We start from the raw sequence: 19,137 nt of genomic DNA, 5'->3' as shown, positions 1-19,137 counted from the left end.
TATGGTTAAGTAATCATAGTGTTATTGCTGTTAATTGTTTTTTTGTATCAATTGATAAAATGTATAAGTGATGCTGTCATTCATTTAATTATGTAGGCTGAATTAATTTTTGCACTTGAAGATGTAAGTGCCCAAAGATGCATATAGATACATCCAAACAAACACTCACATGCTGGCTAGGATGCCATATTGACATCTAAATAAATAAACAGTCAAGGAAGTGACAATTCCAAAGAAAGTCTTTTTTGTTTTTGTTTTTTGCACATAAACACATTTTTCTTACAGACCCAAACAATGGGTTTCAATTCTTGTCTCTAGGACCCAGTATACTGCTGGTTTTCTATCCTACCAGCTAGTTAATTTCATTTAATTGCATTCACTGTGCATCCCAGGTGTGATTCAGTCCCTCATTACATGGCTAGAATAAAAATCAGCAGGGCTCTGTGACTCAAGGACTGGTAGAAAACCACTCTCCTGAAACATATTCTTTTAGGTGGAAATTATGAGTCTTATTGCGCATTTTGCCCTGTCTTGCATTTAGTGGTGAAATTAGTATTTTTAATGTTTTTTTGCAGTTTAAGTACAGGACTTGATTTTGATTTATTGTGTGCCTCTGGATGATGTAAGAATAACACAGGGTGTCTGGGTTTGGGATTGGAGGGTTTGTGTTTGTGCATGTGTGTGTTCTTTTTGTGTTTATGTGAGAGAATGTGCAGTTATTCCTGGCATAGGGACAGTCTGTGACTCAGAGATAATGGTTCTCTGTAGAGCGAGTGTGTGTGCGTGTGTGTGTGTGTCTGAGTGACTATACCTATATCCCGCTGATGGGTGTGTGTTTGTGTCTGTTTGTGATTTTGTGTGAAAGAAAGAGAGACTGCGAGTGGATGGTGCACACATACTATTTGCAAGGGACCAGTGTCGTACTATTCAATCAATAACCCAGCACACACACACACACGCACAAATACACCCCTCTGCACCCTAAGCACCCATGGGAGTTGCCTGCTTTCATTAAGTAGGCATGCTGCTTCTTTCTGGTGTGGTGGGGGTGGGGTATTATAGAGAAAGAGAAAGGAGATGTAAGAGAGTTTTGTAAGAAATAAGACAAAAATGTGGAGGACAGACGAAGAATGTCAGATTTATAAAACTGTGTCCAGCTCAGTGTTCATATGTGGAAACTACTTGCTTCACATTAGCATTTTCAGGTAGTTTTAGAAACTTGTTAATATGCACTGAAACACACTGAGTAGCATGTTTCTGTTTTTAGACAACTGAATAGGTATGAAATGGTGATCATAAATGCTGCTTGTAAACCAAGGTGAACAGTAACTCCTGTGCTGCTGCACTGAGATGCCAGTAAATTCCCTGTTTTATGCTTGTGAAGTGAGTCTCTGACAACATAAACATACACACAGGTTAAGGACAACAGCTGTATCATGTTTTGTACTGACATAAAATAAGTAAGACTGTGTCTGAGCGTCATTGTTTGCTTAAGGTTCCTTTTCCCTGTCTACAACATGAGACAGGCCTTTTCTGGTTTACGCACTCCAAAAAAGTGATTTCTTAAAGATCAGTTTTAGATATAACAAATGCTAGTTTAATGAGGATGGAAGGGCAAATAGAGAGGGACAGATTTGTTGTCAAATTCAGCCAGCCAAGCCAACCTACCTTTTGGTAGTGACTCATTTTAGACTTTTTAGACCAAATGCAAGCACATACAAAATTGACGGACACACACTGTGGTCTGGAGGTCTGTTTCCACAGCTTGAGAATTTTAATAATTCTAACAGCTAAAGTGTCTAGGTGGAGCGAGTCTGAGATCCTCACGAGGACATATAATTGTCTCATAGTCCTTTAATACCAATGTGGTGCTGGTGCCTAATCTAGAACTGGTTCCACGCATTTCCACCGTAAAAAGGCTGATGCCAGCTTTTTGGCACTGGCACAGCCCCTCGAAATTGCTGGTCCGAAAGTGGCAACCACTGATGTCCATGGCTATGGGAGGGGCGAGCACAAGAAATTCTCAGCAATTTAAAAGTAAATTTGTAAAAAGCAAGCAGAGCAGTCGCATTCTGTCAGCCATGATTACATGATTTTATGCCTTCGCACCAGCGCAATGTCTCAGTAACGCCTTGGGAGAATTTCTTACAAATTTCTTACAAATTTGGTACAAATGTTCACTTGGACTCCAGGATGAACTGATTAGAGGTCAAAGGTCAAGGTCACAATGACATCATGTTCTTGTGAATGAGATATATCAGGAATGCTTAGACTGACTGTCATTACATCTGCCACAAACTTCCACCTTGACTCAAGGAAGAACTGATTAGAATTTGGTGGTCAAAGGTTAAGGTCACTGTGATCTCACAAAATATGTTTTTGGTCATAATTCAAGAATATATACGCTAATTATGACACAATTTAACACAATCTCTAACGTTATAAAATGAAGTGATGACAAACAGTCAAAGGTCAACATCACTGTGACATCATAATGTTCTGTAAAAACATTTCTGGCCATTATTCAACAATCACATCCTGGTTATATCTAGTAGAGTCGTTTTAAGTCATACAACACGACTGCGCATATTTACATTCCAGCGCACACACACGTATGTATGTGTATTTGTAAATGTGTGTATTAATTTACATATCCATTGAGTGTGCATCTGGTATGTGCACATCTGTGTGTGTTTGCACATGTATCTTTGTATGTTTGTGTGTGAGTGTACAATGACCAGTGTGTATGTGTGCATATGTGCAATGTGAGCGTGTGTGTGTGTGTGTGTGTGTGTGTGTGTGTGTGTGAGAGAGTGTGTGTGTGTGTGTGTGTGTGTGTGTGTGTGTGTTTGTACGTGTATGTGTGTGTGTTTAGTCAGCCAAGGGGCCACTTTCTCTCCCTGGCCAGACGGTACTCTCACCACTGGACAGATGGCCAAAACCCTCCCTCTGTCCTTCCCCATCCCTTCATCTATCCCTCCTTCTCTCCCTCCATCACTGTCTTCCTCTCCTACAGTTCCCTAAACACCCCATCACCTCAATCCCCCATTCCCCACCTCCCAGCATCCCTCTATCCCTCGTTCCCACCACTCCTCTCCCATAATAAATCAGAGTGGGTTGGAGCCTGTGCACCTCACTCTGATTTAGCTCACGTTCACTCTTAATCACACTTTCTCTCCTCAACTCGTAGACTAAAATATTGTGTCTTTTTTGCATTTTGTTTTACTGGTCAATAATCCCATGGAAAACAAGTGGAATGGTTTTTGATTGTACCTGTTCAGGTATTTGGATGCTGAGTTGACAACTCGGCTTTGCTAAGCAGAGATTATGGAGAAATAATAGAGACATAGAAAGCTCCTAATGGATGAAACTGAGCTAATCCTTTTTTGACCCACCACTGCAGTCACTATAAGAAGTCTATTTTTCATTAAAAGTAATGAAGGTTATTGATTCTCTGTAATGAGCACCACTTGAATTCAGTAACAGGGATTTAACTCTACTTAGTAATGCATGTATTACATGCATGTACTGTATGCAGGTAATCAATTGCAGCTGCCCTGCAATGAATCCTTTGCAGACCTGAATTTCAGTATCAGTTCTCTGTTTAATCAACTCATAGGTCATTTTAGAGACTATAATCATGTCATGGTCATGTTGTATGGAATTGTTTTATTGTTTTAGAATATTCACACTTTGTTTTTGACCCTTTGCCCCTCTGGCGTCTTGTTCCATGTTGTCCTCATTATTTACAGACATAATGAATAGGTGAGCCAAGCAAAAAGCTAATTTCCTTCCTTCCATTTGTAGGCATTTAAGTTCAGTTCATTTTTTCCCCATGCTTCCACACTCTTTTCAACCACCCCCCCAAGACTTTTTTTATCCTCCCTCTCCTCTCCTCTCCTCTCTTCTCCTCTCCTCTCCTCTCCTCTCCTCTCCTCTCCTTTCCTCTCCTCTCCTCTCCTCTCCTCTGTCAAGCCAGTGTCTTCAGTGTCAGTCCTATTGGATCCTCAGCGTTTATAATGTGTTAATAAGGTGTGAAAATGGCGACACAATGGAGCAGTGAGGATTGGGCCGGCGCAGCCTTCCACTGGTCCCCTCTCACACTCTGCCTGTCTGCTACCAGGACACACACATTCACACACACACTCCTTCACATGCTAAAGTGATGTTCCACACACTCAGTACAATTAAGTCAAGTCACACATGTCATTGGTAAAATAGTCGGGAGAGAGATAATGACAGTATAATTTCTGCAGGTAAAAATTAGCCCAAACTGACAAACTAAATCATGGTAGATAAGGGAAGGACAATGATTATTTCAATGAGATATTTGTTTAATCCAGGCTTTGCTGTAGAAATGTAAAGACAACTTCCAGCTGGTGTCAGGAAAAATCAAGACGACAACTGACCTGGGTGATACAAGGTCATGGCTCATAAATCAGAAACTACAGGGGCTCAAATATCAACTGGCGCTTGACTCACATGTCTTTTACTTCATTGATGTTCCTCCATTTATGACTGAATATTTGAGAGATTTAAAATGAAGTAGTCTTTCTGAGAGTCTGTACAGGGAAGTGTTCTGATTAGCATTGTGGTATGTTGTGTGTATCCTCAGAAGTCCCAGCATCCGACAGAGAGACAGAGCCCAAAGAAGGTCAGGGGACAGGAGCTGAAGATGGAGAACAAGAGGAGCATGATGACCGTGATGAACGAGATCATGATGATGACCTAGATGACGAGTCCATTTTCACCTGTGACAACTGTCAGCAGGACTTTGACTGTCTTGCCGAGCTCACTGAACACAGAACCAACCACTGCCCAGCTGGTAAGATTGTTATTAATGTGGACTGTGATTTGCTTTGTGTATTCTAATTGACCAGGCTCGCATCACTGTGCATTTCTGACCCTGTTGACAAAACCATGGGTACAGAGCAGCTAAATGTACAAACTCATGATATATAAAAGATACATAGTGCACTTATACTTCATAGGATAATGCAGGGGTTATTGGTGGATAATGTAATGCTTTGATTTGTGGGTAAAAAAAGATAATTGTCGAGGGAAAAATAATCAGAAGAGGAAAAAAATGAAAAGGAACCAAAACAAAGGTAAACTTAGCTGTGTGTTGTCAGTAGAGTTACATTTATTATTTCCTCACTTAAGGATAGCTCATTTTGTTGCTACAACAAATGAAGAGATTTTTTAAGAAAAAAGAATAATTAATTGGTACTGCTTACATCTAATTACATCCAACAATCAAATAAGGTAGTTCTTTTAAAAAGTACACAAAGGTAAATGGTGAAACTGTGGTATTAGAATGATTTTGTATCTGGTTTCTGTAAGTGTGCTGAATGTTTTTCAGTGGGGAGGATGCTCGGCTTTCAGACTAAGGTACAGATGAAGCGGTTTAGTTGCATCATGCAGAATCACCAATCTTAAAGGTTCCTTGGTGACTCAGGCCCTCCCCTGTTTCTGAATACCTATAGCTATTGGATTCAGTTATACCCATATGTCCCACAGGGACAGACTTGTGCACACACACGCGCACACATACACACTCACAAAAGCCGTTATTAGTACTGGTGTAATTAATGGAGGGGCTGAAAGGAACGCGGCGGGGGCATCTGGTTCCTACAGATTAATCCAAATGCTCGCTTAACAAGCCAACACACACACACACACACACACACACACACACACACACACACACACACACACTTTCTTGCTACTGCAAAGCAGTCTGCCTCTTAGCTAGTGTGTGTGTGTGTGTGTTTACTTTTGATAGGGGGATGAAGAAATAAGAAGGGGTGGTGGTGGAGGGCTTTGTTTAAACTGGTAAAGACAGTGTTCCCAGAGACTGTGTAATGTAGATGATAAGACCCCTTCCTCAGCAACCTCTTATTCACCCACTGGCTTGACATCCAATCCTCCTGACAGTGTTAGGGAGATGCTAGGAGAATGGAATAAAGGAATGAAATGAGCAAATGAAAATCTGTAATGAGATAGAGAGGGATGACAGGTGACAAAGGTCTTTGTCCTGTACAGTGTAATAATGTTATACAGTACACAACTTAATCACTGCTTCCTGGTGGCCTGATGGTCTATTATCACTAGAACTTAGAGTTATATAAATTACGTTAATGCAAACAACAAATTTGATACAGGAATACTTCAAAATACTCTGAGACTCAGTGTGAGTGTTTTACTTTTCTTGCAGATATTAGACTTGTTCCACTTAAGCCTTGTTAGCCAGGGCTGACTGTAGTGTAGAGTCAGTTTAATCCTACACTAACTCAAAGTAAGCCATGATGCAACTTATCATACAGTTCATGTACTGGTAATTCCTTTTATAAAAAAAAAAAAAAAGGGAAACCTGTTTATGCTTTTTAAAATTGTTTTTGTTTATTGTTCCCTTTCTCCATTACCTACAAATTACCCACAAGTGTGTGCACACACACACATACACACACACACACACACGCACACACACACACACACACACACACACACACACCCACGCACAGTCATTTACTTCTGCATGCTGTGTTACATTCAGACACACATACAGTACACACTTAGAGAATCACACCGCCAAAAGCACAGGGCTGCTATCAGAGCGCGGGATGTGGCCTGTGATTTCAGCACTGGAGTCTGGGGAGGGCTACATGTTGCTGAGCGAGAAAGCCGAGGGAGGAAGGGGGAGGGTAAGAGGGAGCGCACAAGAAAGAAATGAAATGAAATGATAAAACATGTTTTTCCCTTGAGAAAGAGTGGTTGAGATTGCAGAGTAATCCCACAGCTTGGCGGGATGTGTGTGCACTTGTATGCAGGGGGCTTGTGTACTTGGGTTCATCCATGTGTTGGTGTTTGCTATTGTGTATATGGTACGAGTGTGTGTGTGTGTGTGTGTGTGTGTGTGTGTGTGTGTGTGTGTGTGTGTGTGTGTGTGTGTGAAGTTAGTGGTAGGACCACGGCTTTCTGGTTATTATTGAGGAGAAGGCTAAATTAAAAAACATGGACTAAAGAATCCTTTTAAGTTCTCTGGTGGAGACCCCTGGGAGCCAGTTTAGTAGGAGGGCATGGGACACACACACGCACAAAAACACACAGTCTATTGGGGATAAACACATGCCACTCAAGATCTGCATGAGAGAGTTAATGTGTTCATGCATTTTGTAGGTGGTGTGTGTGTTTGTCCCTGAGCAGAACCAAACAACTCAGACATCAGCCATCTTGGTTGGGGGTGACAGACGGGGGGCCATCTTGCCAGAAGTAACTAGCTATGATGCAACTGTGATGTTAGCTTGCCGTTAGCTTTGCATTAGCATGGAAAAAAAATGTTAATCAAGGCCTTATTTTTCTAATCACAGAATTTTTATGCAACACAAAAAACCAAAGATCAAAATGATACATACAGAAGTTGAACCAAAACCAAAATTATACTGTTTATTAGGAGGTACAATTAGTCTGTCATCATCACGAAACATCGCTGGTATAAAAACTCTGGGAGAAAAGCTGGGAAAACTAACTGTGTATGATGTAGAAAATCAAAGATAGTTGTTGTTTTTCTTATTCAACTTTTTAGTTTTTTGCATATTACATAATGTTGAATCCCACGGTCGATATTTGTAGTCTTGCGGTAAGTGCAAGTTGTACAAAAAAAAGACATGAAGCACCTTGAGGTGCAGTGAGGTGATGCATCAGTTGGCACTAGTGCTTGAAGGCTCAGTTTGGCAAAACTTAATAACACTTTATACAGATGTAATACTTAAAACACTTTTTATTTACTTCAACAATGAACGTGTTTCATTCGAAAGCTTTCTGCATTTGTTCTGAGTCTATGCAACATGAAATTTTCACTTTCATAAAGTTTCCTGAAGACATGACGTCCACTGTCAGACATCAATTGCTGAATAATATCTGTACATGTGTGATCCCCAGGTGCTGGCTTAAGAACCATGTTAGTTAGTGCTGAATTCTCTGCAGAAAAAGCGCTGGTATCTGTAATGCTAACTATACTGTTGAAGCAAATGGGTCCCAAGTTAGCAGCTAGCTACGGCTATAACATTGAATGGGTCCCAGGTGCGAGAGTGAAGCACCAAGTAATTCAGTGCCACTCTAGCAGAAGGCCTATAAAGAGGCACCATTAATTTGAGTGGAAATTGGACAAACACACACATACACAGTGGCACAGATCAATGACACATAAATGTGTGTACACCCACTCAAACACGCACATACCCACAGACCCAACACATCTGGTTAATGTAATGCCACATTAATGTGCATGAGCTTGGACTGCTTGGTGGTTGTGTGTGTGTGCGCGTGTATGTGTGTGATCAAGATTATGAGCCCCATTGACAATACCATTGTTATTCTGTTTCACTACAGCTTTCAGACAGTGTGATGGCTCTGCTTTTAAATTGTGCGTCACTGTGTGTGTCCTCAGTAATTATATGTTGTTGTATGTAGTTAAGTAGCTTGCCCACACTGTGCATGTATGCTGAATTTCCAAAATATGTAATGCACTGCAGTAGAAGAACTGTAAACTGCAGTATTTATTGTAAAAGTGCCTTATAATTTTTTTTCACTGTAGCACTGCGTGAAATGGTGAACCTACATGGTTAAGAGGCTCTTTTCGAGCTTACTTGCTGAGGTGTATATAGTGTGTAATATCTGTGCGTGTGATGTGTCTACTACTTGTAGTCCATGTGGGTCTATATCCTGTGTGTGTACAGTACATGTGAGAGAGACTAGTGCGAGTGCGAGTTGGGGAAGTGTCGATGGGTCTCAGTAGGAGTCAGAATGTGGAGCAGAGACTCCCTATGGAGAGGAGGAGCGGAAAAAAGCCTCCTACAGATCAAATGGAGAACATTCTCTGGCCCTGCTCTGCCACATGAACACACACACACACACACACACACACACACACACACACACACACACACACACATACACACACACACACACAAGCACATCCCATTAGGGAATCCCAAAAGTTTTCTTACTGGCCACAACGTTCGAAGGTTGGGTCATTGTGATGTGTTTAGAGCTTTAAACACACTCAGACAGTGCTTTAAAATGGCTATGGAGGCCCTTTGTTTGTGCAGCCACTGTCCATTTAACTCAGTTGTATATAAAAGCTGCCTGACACACCCACACTTCTGCACACACGCACATGTCAACAGTATCCACACACTCATGGTAGGTGTGAGTGAGAAGGGCGAGAGGGCGAGAGATTGTTAAAGATGTCAGTAAAAACCACTTCAGGGGGAAGAGGAAGTGATGAGAAGGTAGGCACCGAGTAAACGAGGGAGCTGTCAGTCAAGGCAGGGGGGTGGAAACTGGCTCTGTCAGTGACAAATAGCAAGTCATTAACCCAGCTAGTTGCTTCTTAGACGGTGAGATGGTGTGGGTGGAAAGTTGTTTGTTTGTGTGTGTGTGTGTGTGTGTGTGTGTGTGTGTGTGTGTGTGTGTGTGTGTGTGTGTGTGTGTGTGTGTGTGTGTGTGTGTGTGCGCGCGCGTGCGCAAGGAGAGAGCAAGATACAGTGCATATCTTTTCCAAAGGTATTTGTGAGGTCTCTGTTAATTGAGCACATACAGCTGCACTCTTGTCTATTCGCTTTCCTCTCTCAGTAGGGGAGAGGAGAGATTACTAGGGAGCCTGTCTAGCTGGGAGGGAGGGGGAGACGGAGAAGGAAATGAGGGAGGAACAGGAGGGGAGTGGAAAGGAATAACAGGGAACAGGATGAAGACAGGTGAAGAGAAGGAGGGCTGGAAATTGGAGGTAAAACTTATAATGTGCAGAGAGGAGGTGAAAGATGGAGGGGAAAAGGAAGAGGGAAAAAAACATGGAGCAGGGAGGAGAAGCACGTCTGTTAGCATAGGGGCCCTTGGGTAACTGGTTTGCCTCCCACGGGACATCTCCCCACTGCTAAGCTCTTACCGTCTGTCGCAACCCGCTGTCACACACACATGCAGAGAATCACCCTCTCAAGCAGAGAACTACACACACACACACATACACACACGCACGCACACACACACACACACACACAACACACACCTCACTGTGTCTGTCGTCAGGATAGCAGCTGAGTCCTGTGAGGCCAAGACTCTTATTAAAACCACAGATCACTTTCTACAAGAGAGGGAGAGAAGGAGAGGTAGGAGGGGTGTAATCTGAAACAAAATTACAGACAGCCTCCTGCACTCTGGCCTGCCACTTACTGTGTGTGTGTGTGTGTGTGTGTGTGTGTGTGTGTGTGTGTGTGTGTGTGTAAGAGATTCTGTGTGTGTGTTTTTTTTGTCCGGTAGTTACTGTTGATTGACAAAATAAATATCATGCTCTTAGTCGTTTCCTTTATGTTCACTCCTTTTTTTTTTTTTTTTTTCCTGTTGGCTTTTATTCTCTTAGCTCCTGTCCTTTTGCCTCTCCCTCCCTCTTGCCCTCTTCATCACCATGTGCCACTCTTCCCTTTTTTTTGCCCCCTCGCCACAATCCCGCCCCCCCGCCCCTCTGTGTCTCTGTACCCGGGGGTGGCCCGAAGATTCCTGTGCTAAGCCCTTGGCATACATACAAGTGCACAGCGCACACACAGACACACAGACACAGCTGGCTGCCGCTCAGGTTTTCCAGGGAGAGAGCAGGAGCTCGGCACCAGAGGAGAGGGGGATGGAGAGAGGAGAGCAGTAGAAGAAGTGGAGGGGGGAGTACAACATGCAGAGAGGGAGAGGGAGGGATGGAGGGATGACAGGGAGGGGGTGAGATGGAGAAGGGTTGTTGTGAAGTCATTTTTCATCACAGGGTTCATTTTTCACTGCAGAGTTCTCCCACTCTCTACATCGCTCTATTTCTCTTTATCTGTCCTCTCCTCCTCCCGTTCCCCTCCCTTGATCCCGCTTTGTCTCTCTTTATCTTCCCTTTTTCCTCTTTTTTCCCATTCGTCCTTTCTCTCCCCCTCCTCTTCCCCCCACTTCTCTCTCTTTCTCTCTCCCTTTTGCCTAAACTCTTTCCATCCTCTCTCTGTCTCTGTCTCTCTCTTTCAGCCTAGTTTCTCCTTTATGAAATATGGATGGGAGCAGTTTTGGGCGCGCTGAGAGGTTTGCAGTCAGAGGGAGGGAGGGATGGAACTTGGGAACTGGTGAGGGAAGGAGGGAGGGAAAGACAGAAAGAGAAAGAGAGAGGGGAGAAGAGGGAGGGAGGGAGGGAGCTCGTGTCTCAGCAGACGTGCCTTGTGCATGCACCTAAACACCTCACTGAGCAATCTGTCAACATGTCAGCAACACATGTTTGGTAAAAAAGAGAGAGAGCGGTTGGAAGGAGAGAGGAGAGGGTGAAAAAAATCTCTGCTCCTCCAGTGGGAGTAATGGCTCCCACCAGGGCTCTGGAAATGCTTTGAATTCAGCAGATTTCTATTGCGGGGTCCTCCCCCGGGGGCGTCTTTTTACAATGCCTGCATCTCAGAAATTTGAGCCCGAGGACCCCTGGGGGCGTCCTTTCATAATGCCTGAAAATGTAGGGTTATATTGTGTGCTCTTCCCCATGGGGCTTTTATTAATACCTGTATTCACTGCCACTGGAAATTACACAGGCGGCGCTGCAGGGGCCCGCGCTCGCTCCAGGAAGGGAGAAAGACTCTGCAGGGACGTTTTCTCTCTTCTCCTCTCTTTTCTCTTCCCTTCTTCCCCCCTTTCCCCCTCCTCGTCCCCGTCTTCCTCCTCCTCCTCCTCCTCCTCCTCCTCCTACTTTGACTCTCTTCCCTTTTTTCTTACTTAATGCAAGAGTGAAAAAGAAGAATTTGCCAAAGGACACAAGAAAGTGTGTTGTGTGTGTGTTGGCACCAGCTAACCCCCTTGTATTCAGTCCTACTTTGCTCAGAGGAAAAGAAACACTCGATTAAAAATGTAACTTCCCTCTTCCCCTCTTCTTTCTCTCTCATCTCTCCCCTCTCCTTCTCTCTGTCCTTGTGTGCCTGTGTGTAGATCTTGCAGAGAGTAAATATTTGTGTGTGTCTGTGTTTGAGAGTGTATTTATATATATATATATATATGTGTGTGTGTGTGTGTGTGTGTGTGTGTGTGTGTGTACTTTTAAATAGCAAAAACTTTAATCTATAGTCCAGTACAGTGTATGTGATTTTTGCTCACTGTATAAGGTGGAGACAGAGACGACTCTATCTCCAAACGTTCATTAGAATTCTTCAGCCAAAGGGTTTACAGCTTCTCTGTGTGTGTCAGTGTGTTTGTGTGTGTATTCATTGATCAAATATTTACACAGTCAGATTATAGAAATATACATTTACATATCTTTGAATAAATAACATTTGTCTGATCTCTCCAGTCAGACTGTTTAGATAGCAGATTTGGATGCTACCAGTTTCAGGCTTGACTGGACTTTGAATTTTGTCCATAATGAGAAGACCCTGTTCTTCTGTGATACCTTTAGATGTACTCAAGTGTTATGAAACAAGTGTTGCTTATAATAATGTTTGAGTTTTTAGAGTTTTCACTGGACTTTCTCAGTACAGTATAGCTGTAAACACTGCTTTTGCACTGCCTAGGCTAAAGACTATCTTGCTCATTTCGGTTAATTTGTTTAATACTTTCCCCAATGTGTGCGTTCATGAACTGTCCCCTCAAAAAACTATGGAGAGAGAGACCGATAAGCACCAAAGTAATTATTCATTAATCGTAATCATAATTTTTTATATATCATAAGCTTAACCTATCAAATCAGAATGAGAAAAGTATCCTCAATATTAGTATGTTTTCATCATTTATTTATAACTTTTTAACACATTAGAACCAGCATAAATAATCGATCATGGTGCATGACCACTTTTGAGAAGAGATGAGGCCACAGTTCATTTATCAATGAGGTCTTTAAAATGGGCAAGATGTCTGAAATCTTGAAATTGTTAAAGTTGTTTCTGCATCACATGCTCTTGATGTGTCTCGTCTTTCATATCCCTCTGATAAAATTTTCCTTTCAAACTAATTGGTAAGGGTAGCATAGTATTTGTAAAATCAAGCATAGTTTTAATTCGATGACTCAGAGTTGATAAACAGTACAATGTGTCACCCCTAGAACATGCAAACTGTGAAACTGCCAAACCATCCAGTGCACAAACAAACAGCAAAAGAAATAACTTAATTATCAACAATACAATAAATGTAAAATCCATTTTTTTGTTTTTTCTTTTTGAGTCAATCCTGCAGCTTGTATATTTCATTATGCAGTGAATGACTCAGCTGCACTGTTGTGATCCAAATTCCAATAGGTTTGAGTATAGTTGCACAGGCTAACTGCATTATTACAAACAGAAACACCCCGTTGACCCCACTAAACTGACAGGATCGCCTTGGCTTTTTTCAGACCCAACACTGTTCCTAGCCATTGTTTCAATGCCAGGCACTTCTCACTTTGATCATTTTATCAAAAAAATCAATTTTATTGGTGTTTTTTTAAGCATCTTGTCACCAACATTGTCAGCTGGTTATCTGTTGAATTATCAAACACACAAGTTAAGGGAGTAAGGGACATCCCCAGAACTGTTTTTGAGCATCAAGCTGTTTGATAAGTTGATACAAGGTGTTGAAAACCTTGGAGTTGGGAAAATATAATCTCACTTAATTTGGTATTACATGACATATAATGCTTGAATGCTTGAACTGAATGCTGAACTGATTTTAAAAATACGATCACTCAGCCCGTTATTAGAACCACCTGTGCACCTGCAGTTATCCAATCATGTGGCAGCAGTGCGAAGCTATAAAGAATATATATATATATAAAATACAAATAGATTTTGGTCTCATGGCTGGCTTTGCATCACTCTAATCGCAACACAAAGGCCAGCTGAGGGCGAGAGCAGATAGAGGCTGTTGACACCAGGTAAATGCTGTGGTAGTGGTGGGGTGTGACTCAGACAGGTGGCAACAGTAGCAGAGAATGAGCAGTATGTTGAAAGGCTTAATTGGACTGCCCACACAAGCTCAGCTGACACACTAGCAGATTGAAAGGACAGCACCACTAGAGTCTCAATCCACTGTTTGAACAGGTTTACAGCTTGTTCATTTCTTGGTCAGTCATGATCCCACCACACATTGCTGGGGTGGATTAGTTTAGCTATTTCTACTAGGTAGTAGGGCTTTGCTCAGGGGTGTAAAATAGATCTACACAATGACCACAGTAGGGTTGCGTTGGGACAGTAAAACATGTGAAACTGTTGAGGGAAAGTCCTCTTTGCTCCCTGTTGCACAAAACTGCACAAGAGCACATGCCAAATGACACCCACTAAATTATGAACCTAGTTGTCCTAAATAGTGGCATTACAACAAATTTGCAGTTTTACAATTTCCACTACATCTGTCATATGTGAAGGTTTTTTTGCAAACCCAGTAAACAAAAACAAGTATATGTAATTGATTTTTTTCTTTCATTCCACACCAAAATCTTGTGGACTGCAGCCCCATTATTGAGTTTTTAGAAATGCTTAATCCCAAATGTTGGTTTTATGTCTGTGTGTTTATGTTTGTTTATAATTTTGTTTTGGTTTGGGGAATGTAGCCTTGTTTGTATGCCAGTGTGTGCCTGAACATGCATGTACAACATGTGTGCCCTTGTGTATGTATCTATGTATATTTATGTGTGTGTGTTCATGTCAGTTTGTGTGTGAATGGGTCAGGATAGAGTTGTCATGGGGCCATGTGGGGGCCTCTTCCGTGTATGTGTGTCTATGTAGGGGGATGTCTGGATAATGAGGAACAGGCCATTCCCTTGGATTCCTGCACCCCTGCCAACAACCAGGACCCCCAGAACCTCTACCCTCCTTTTCTTTTCTTTTTTCTTCCCCCCCTCCTGTAGACACCTGGGACTTTCTTCCTTTTTCCTCCCTGTTTCTCTCTTTTTGCTTCTTCTTTCTCTCTTTCCAAGTGGAACGTGCAACCTCCCTCCATTTGATACACCTCCCCTCTCTCCATTTCTGCCCTTCTACTTCTCCTTTCCCATTCTTTGTCCACTTCCTTCTTTCCTCCCTCATTCTCATCCCTCTCTCACCCACTGGGACACCAAGCCATATTCCTCTCCTCTCCTCTCCTCTCCTCTCCTCTCCTCTCCTCTCCTCTCCTCTCACAGACCACAATGTCTGCCTCCTTTCCTTCCTCCCTCCTTGCTGTCCCTCCCTGCTGTGTTCTCAAACTCAAAACTGACCACATCCCTTCCTTTTCGCCCTCTCTCTCCCTTCCCCCATACCGTCCCTCCATTCTCTCCCCATCTTCTCTGTTCCCTGTGGAGCTGGCCCCAAAGCTCTGATCCCTTCCTCCATGCCCCTAAACTCCCCCACTGTGCCCTCCCAAGACACACGCACACGCACATACATACACATACACACACACACACACCCTGTGGCGACTGGCCCCAAAGCAGCCCCTGTTCCTCTCCCTCCCTCTGTTTTTCCACTCTTTCTTTCTCTCTTTCCCCACCTCTGTCTCCCACACCCTGTTTGATGCTTTAGATTTGTTATGCGCTCCATTTAAGCTGTTTTCTTATGTGGTATTTGAAAGCAGCAATTTATTGAACTGTACATTTTTGCCCAGTAGTGGGTGAATAGTTCCATGTTTTGCACCATGACTTCATGTCAGTTACATACTTAATTGTATATGTCCCCTGCAGTAGTAATTTGGACTTTTTGCAAAAATTATGCTGCTGTTCTTTTCCTGTTATTATTATTAATGAAACTGAACTGTGCCCCAATTTTCTGCTCTTGATTTTGAATTTCTGGTTGGTACTACTATAAAACATATAATAAAAATATATAAATATATGATAGAAGATTGTGAAAGCACCCACTTTACACCTACAGTAAGTATATGCAATTTACTATAATAACTTCCTGCATGCTAAGTTGAGCACAAAGATACACCTAGGTGTGCAGGCACATGCATACACACACACACACACACACACACACACACACACACACACACACACACACACACACACACACACACACACACACAGTTCCAGTCACAGACAGTGGTGGCAAAGGGCAGTGTACCACAGGGAGAGGGCCTATAATAGTTTTAACCCAGCGCTCAGGTGTGACTCGCCTTTGTCCAGCCAAATGTCAGAGAAAAGCACAACTCTGGGGAGAGAGGGAGGGAAAAGGGTGGGCAGAGAAAAGGAAGAAGCAGAGAAGAGAAGAGGATCAAGGGAGAGGGAGTCAGAAAGAGTGGAAATGCAGAAAAGGGGAGTGAGATGCACAGTAGATGGACAAGGATTCATACACTATATGTAAGAGAAAGAGGGAGGGGTGTTTGTGTTGACCAAGGCAGATCAAGACACCATTACTCATTAGACTGATCTAACTGACTGACACGCTGGATATTCGTGGCTGACTCTTTACTTGATCAGGCAGATGAATGCCAAGCTTTCTTTTATACATTGCTAAGTTATTGTATTTGTATCTTGATAATAAGGGTGTAACAATTCGGTTCAGACCTCGAGTCTGAATTTTTGAGGTAACCTAAATTTTCCCACAATGCTGTGCTGACTTTTAAGTGCCTGGGGGGAGTCTGCAGTCTCAGGGTTGTTATCCATCTTGAGCTAATTAAACTAGCCTAACTTTTACAAAAGGAATGATCACAAAATAGGTGTAATGTGTAATATTTATAGAATATACAGCCTGCCCTAACTTTAAATAGAATAATAATTTCATGATTCACGTTTTAATTTCTGAAATATTTATAATTAGTAATGTAATGAGAGCTCAGCAACGGTGGCAGTGGGTTGGCGTTGTGGGGATGTTGCGGTTCTGTCTTTCAGTGTCACAACACAAGATTGTAGTAGTTTGTGTCATGGTTTCGGTCTCAGGTTTCAGGATCGTTACACCCCTACTAAAAAAAAATGACTGACTTTTGTTAACCAAGTGACCGCCTGACTGTTCTGTCCAGAGACTGAGTGGCTGTTTTTGCCAGACTCTCTATCTGGGCCTGTGGGGGCTGGGAGCCCTGCTCTGCTTCGTTCTCTCCACGCCTCAAGAGCTCCCTAGGGGGGCAGCAGGACCAACTCTGCCAGCCTCTCTCTCACACTCCCATTTACCCCCACCCTAGTGCTGAACACACACGTACACACACTGACGTCAGCTGCTCTAGGCCTTCTCCCCTGGGTGCTACCAGAACCCTTTGTTTCCCTCCCCCCTGTCCCCTCCCTGCCTCCCTTCTCTCCATCTCTCCTTCCACCCCTCCTCACTCCTCTCCCTGTCCTTTGTCCCTAGAAATAGCTGTCCTGCTTACTGCCTGATTGGAATTCACTGCACTATGGGAAGTCACAGGGGAGGGCCATTGTCAAGTGTGTGTTTGTGTGTGCACACGTGTGTGTGTGAGTGAGTTTTTTTGTTAAATGATCACGAGTGCATGCAGATTTCTTGTGCATGTGTGGCTTGTGTATGCAGGTGTGTATCGATGAGATGTGGTGGTCGTTGTTGTGAGTTGAGTAGCTGTTTAGGAGGGAAATAAACTACTACACTGAAAGAATTGTGTGGCAGGTTTATATAGAAAATATTTTTGTATCCTACACAAAGTATTGATTGTTGTGTTTATTAAAACAAGATTACTACGACATAAGGTCTAATGCAGGACCATGGTGATCACCAAAATGTTAACATAACAGAGAGCACATTTCTGGCAGTAGACCAGCCTTTTGTTTATGTCTTGCTTTCATCTGTTAATTTCTGCCCATCTTCCATAATAACTGGTTCATACAGCATATACAGGAAGGTCAACGCTTTGGCTGTGCACTGAAACATTAAAAACACAAAACTTATACATGTGGGCCTTCTACTAGTCAGACTACAAACACTGATTTGTTTTGCGCGGCTCTCTCATTTACATCAGAAAGCTGTTAACTGTGTCACACTTTCACTTTCATATCTTTCACCACCATCTTAGTGTTTATGATTGTATTAATGAACTAATAAGGCAGGAACAGTCTGCTGATGGTAGTGGTATGCAGTCATAATAATGGGTGCAAGTATTTTAGCTATCTAATAATCTATACATGTATTTTTTGTCAAGTAGTTGATTATAAAATGTTCTAAAATGTCTATCACAACTTTACAAAGCCTTGACTGTAGTCTCCCAGTTGCCCTTATTGCATTAACAACCACAGAGGTCACTCAATCATGAGATGGAGAAAAGCTGCAGATCTGGAGAAGCAAAAAAGAAGCTTTTTGGCATTTCAATGTGATCAATGACGTAAAACAATTAATCTATTATTAAATTGTTGTTATTGAAGTTTTGGTGGAACAGCTAAACAATTAAGTAACTACTCCTAACACTAGTTACAGTGAAGTGACTAGGTGAGAGAAAGCAAGGATTCATGAACATATATATATATATATTTTGATGTATTTTTTCATTATAGCCTACATGGTGGAGTGCATATCTGTGTGTGAGCAGCGCTGCATTTATAAGTGAACATTTTGTATGTAGGCTTTTCTTCAATGTGTTTTCTGGGTGTAAGGGGAATGCATGTGCGTGTGTGTGTTCATGCGTGCTTCTGCTCCCAGCATGAATCCTTGAATTGGGGTTAAGGAACAAGAGAATTCCTCCCTCGTATTCCCTCCTTTCCTCTCCTCCCATCTCTCTCGCTCTCTCTCTCTCTCCTTCTGTCTTTGTCTCTCTCTCTCTCTATCTCACCCGTGCAAGTGGGATGTCTTGAAATATTAACCAATCTGCTCCTCATTTTTCAAATATGATAGAAAACACACTGCTAAATAAGTCAGGAGCGAGGCATGCCGGGGAGCGCACTCAAATAAACAACAAAACAACACAAACAATAACAATGAAGAAAGAGAAAGATGGAGAAGGAAGGGGGGAGGATGCGGGGAAAGTCTTGTGTTGCATTAGCCAGCCTGGGTCGCTGCAATTGCCTCTGTCCATCCATCCATCCATTTTTATTTAGTCCCTTTTTCTCTCTTCTTTCTCTCCCCGCTTTTCTGTCCTTCGTCTCACCTTGTCTTTTACTCTCCTTTTTTTCTCTTTTAACTTTTTCTCCACTCCAATGAGCGCAGCTCAATTGGATTTGTGTATTTGTGTGTGTACTCAGTGTGTGTTCGGGGGTTTAAAGTCATG

The 19,137-nt window shown here is 42.5% G+C and overlaps 1 protein-coding gene across 1 annotated transcript in view; it reads left to right on the top strand.

The window, feature by feature from the left end:
- znf423 (zinc finger protein 423) overlaps positions 1-19,137 on the top strand; it is a gene marked incomplete at its 5' end in the record, with an annotated part of 123,135 nt that overhangs the window by 8,230 nt on the left and 95,768 nt on the right. Inside the window, one exon of the mRNA XM_023406133.2 lies at positions 4,616-4,825. Within this exon, the coding sequence (XP_023261901.1) occupies positions 4,616-4,825 (210 nt within the window). The remainder of the gene's footprint in view (positions 1-4,615; positions 4,826-19,137) is intronic.

This window comes from Seriola lalandi, unplaced genomic scaffold (assembly GCF_002814215.2).
Source record: "Seriola lalandi dorsalis isolate HSWRI2012SDOR001 ecotype SW California unplaced genomic scaffold, Sedor1 jcf7180002054295, whole genome shotgun sequence".
Lineage (NCBI taxonomy): Eukaryota > Metazoa > Chordata > Actinopteri > Carangiformes > Carangidae > Seriola > Seriola lalandi.
This window is presented reverse-complemented; position numbering and strand designations above follow the sequence as displayed.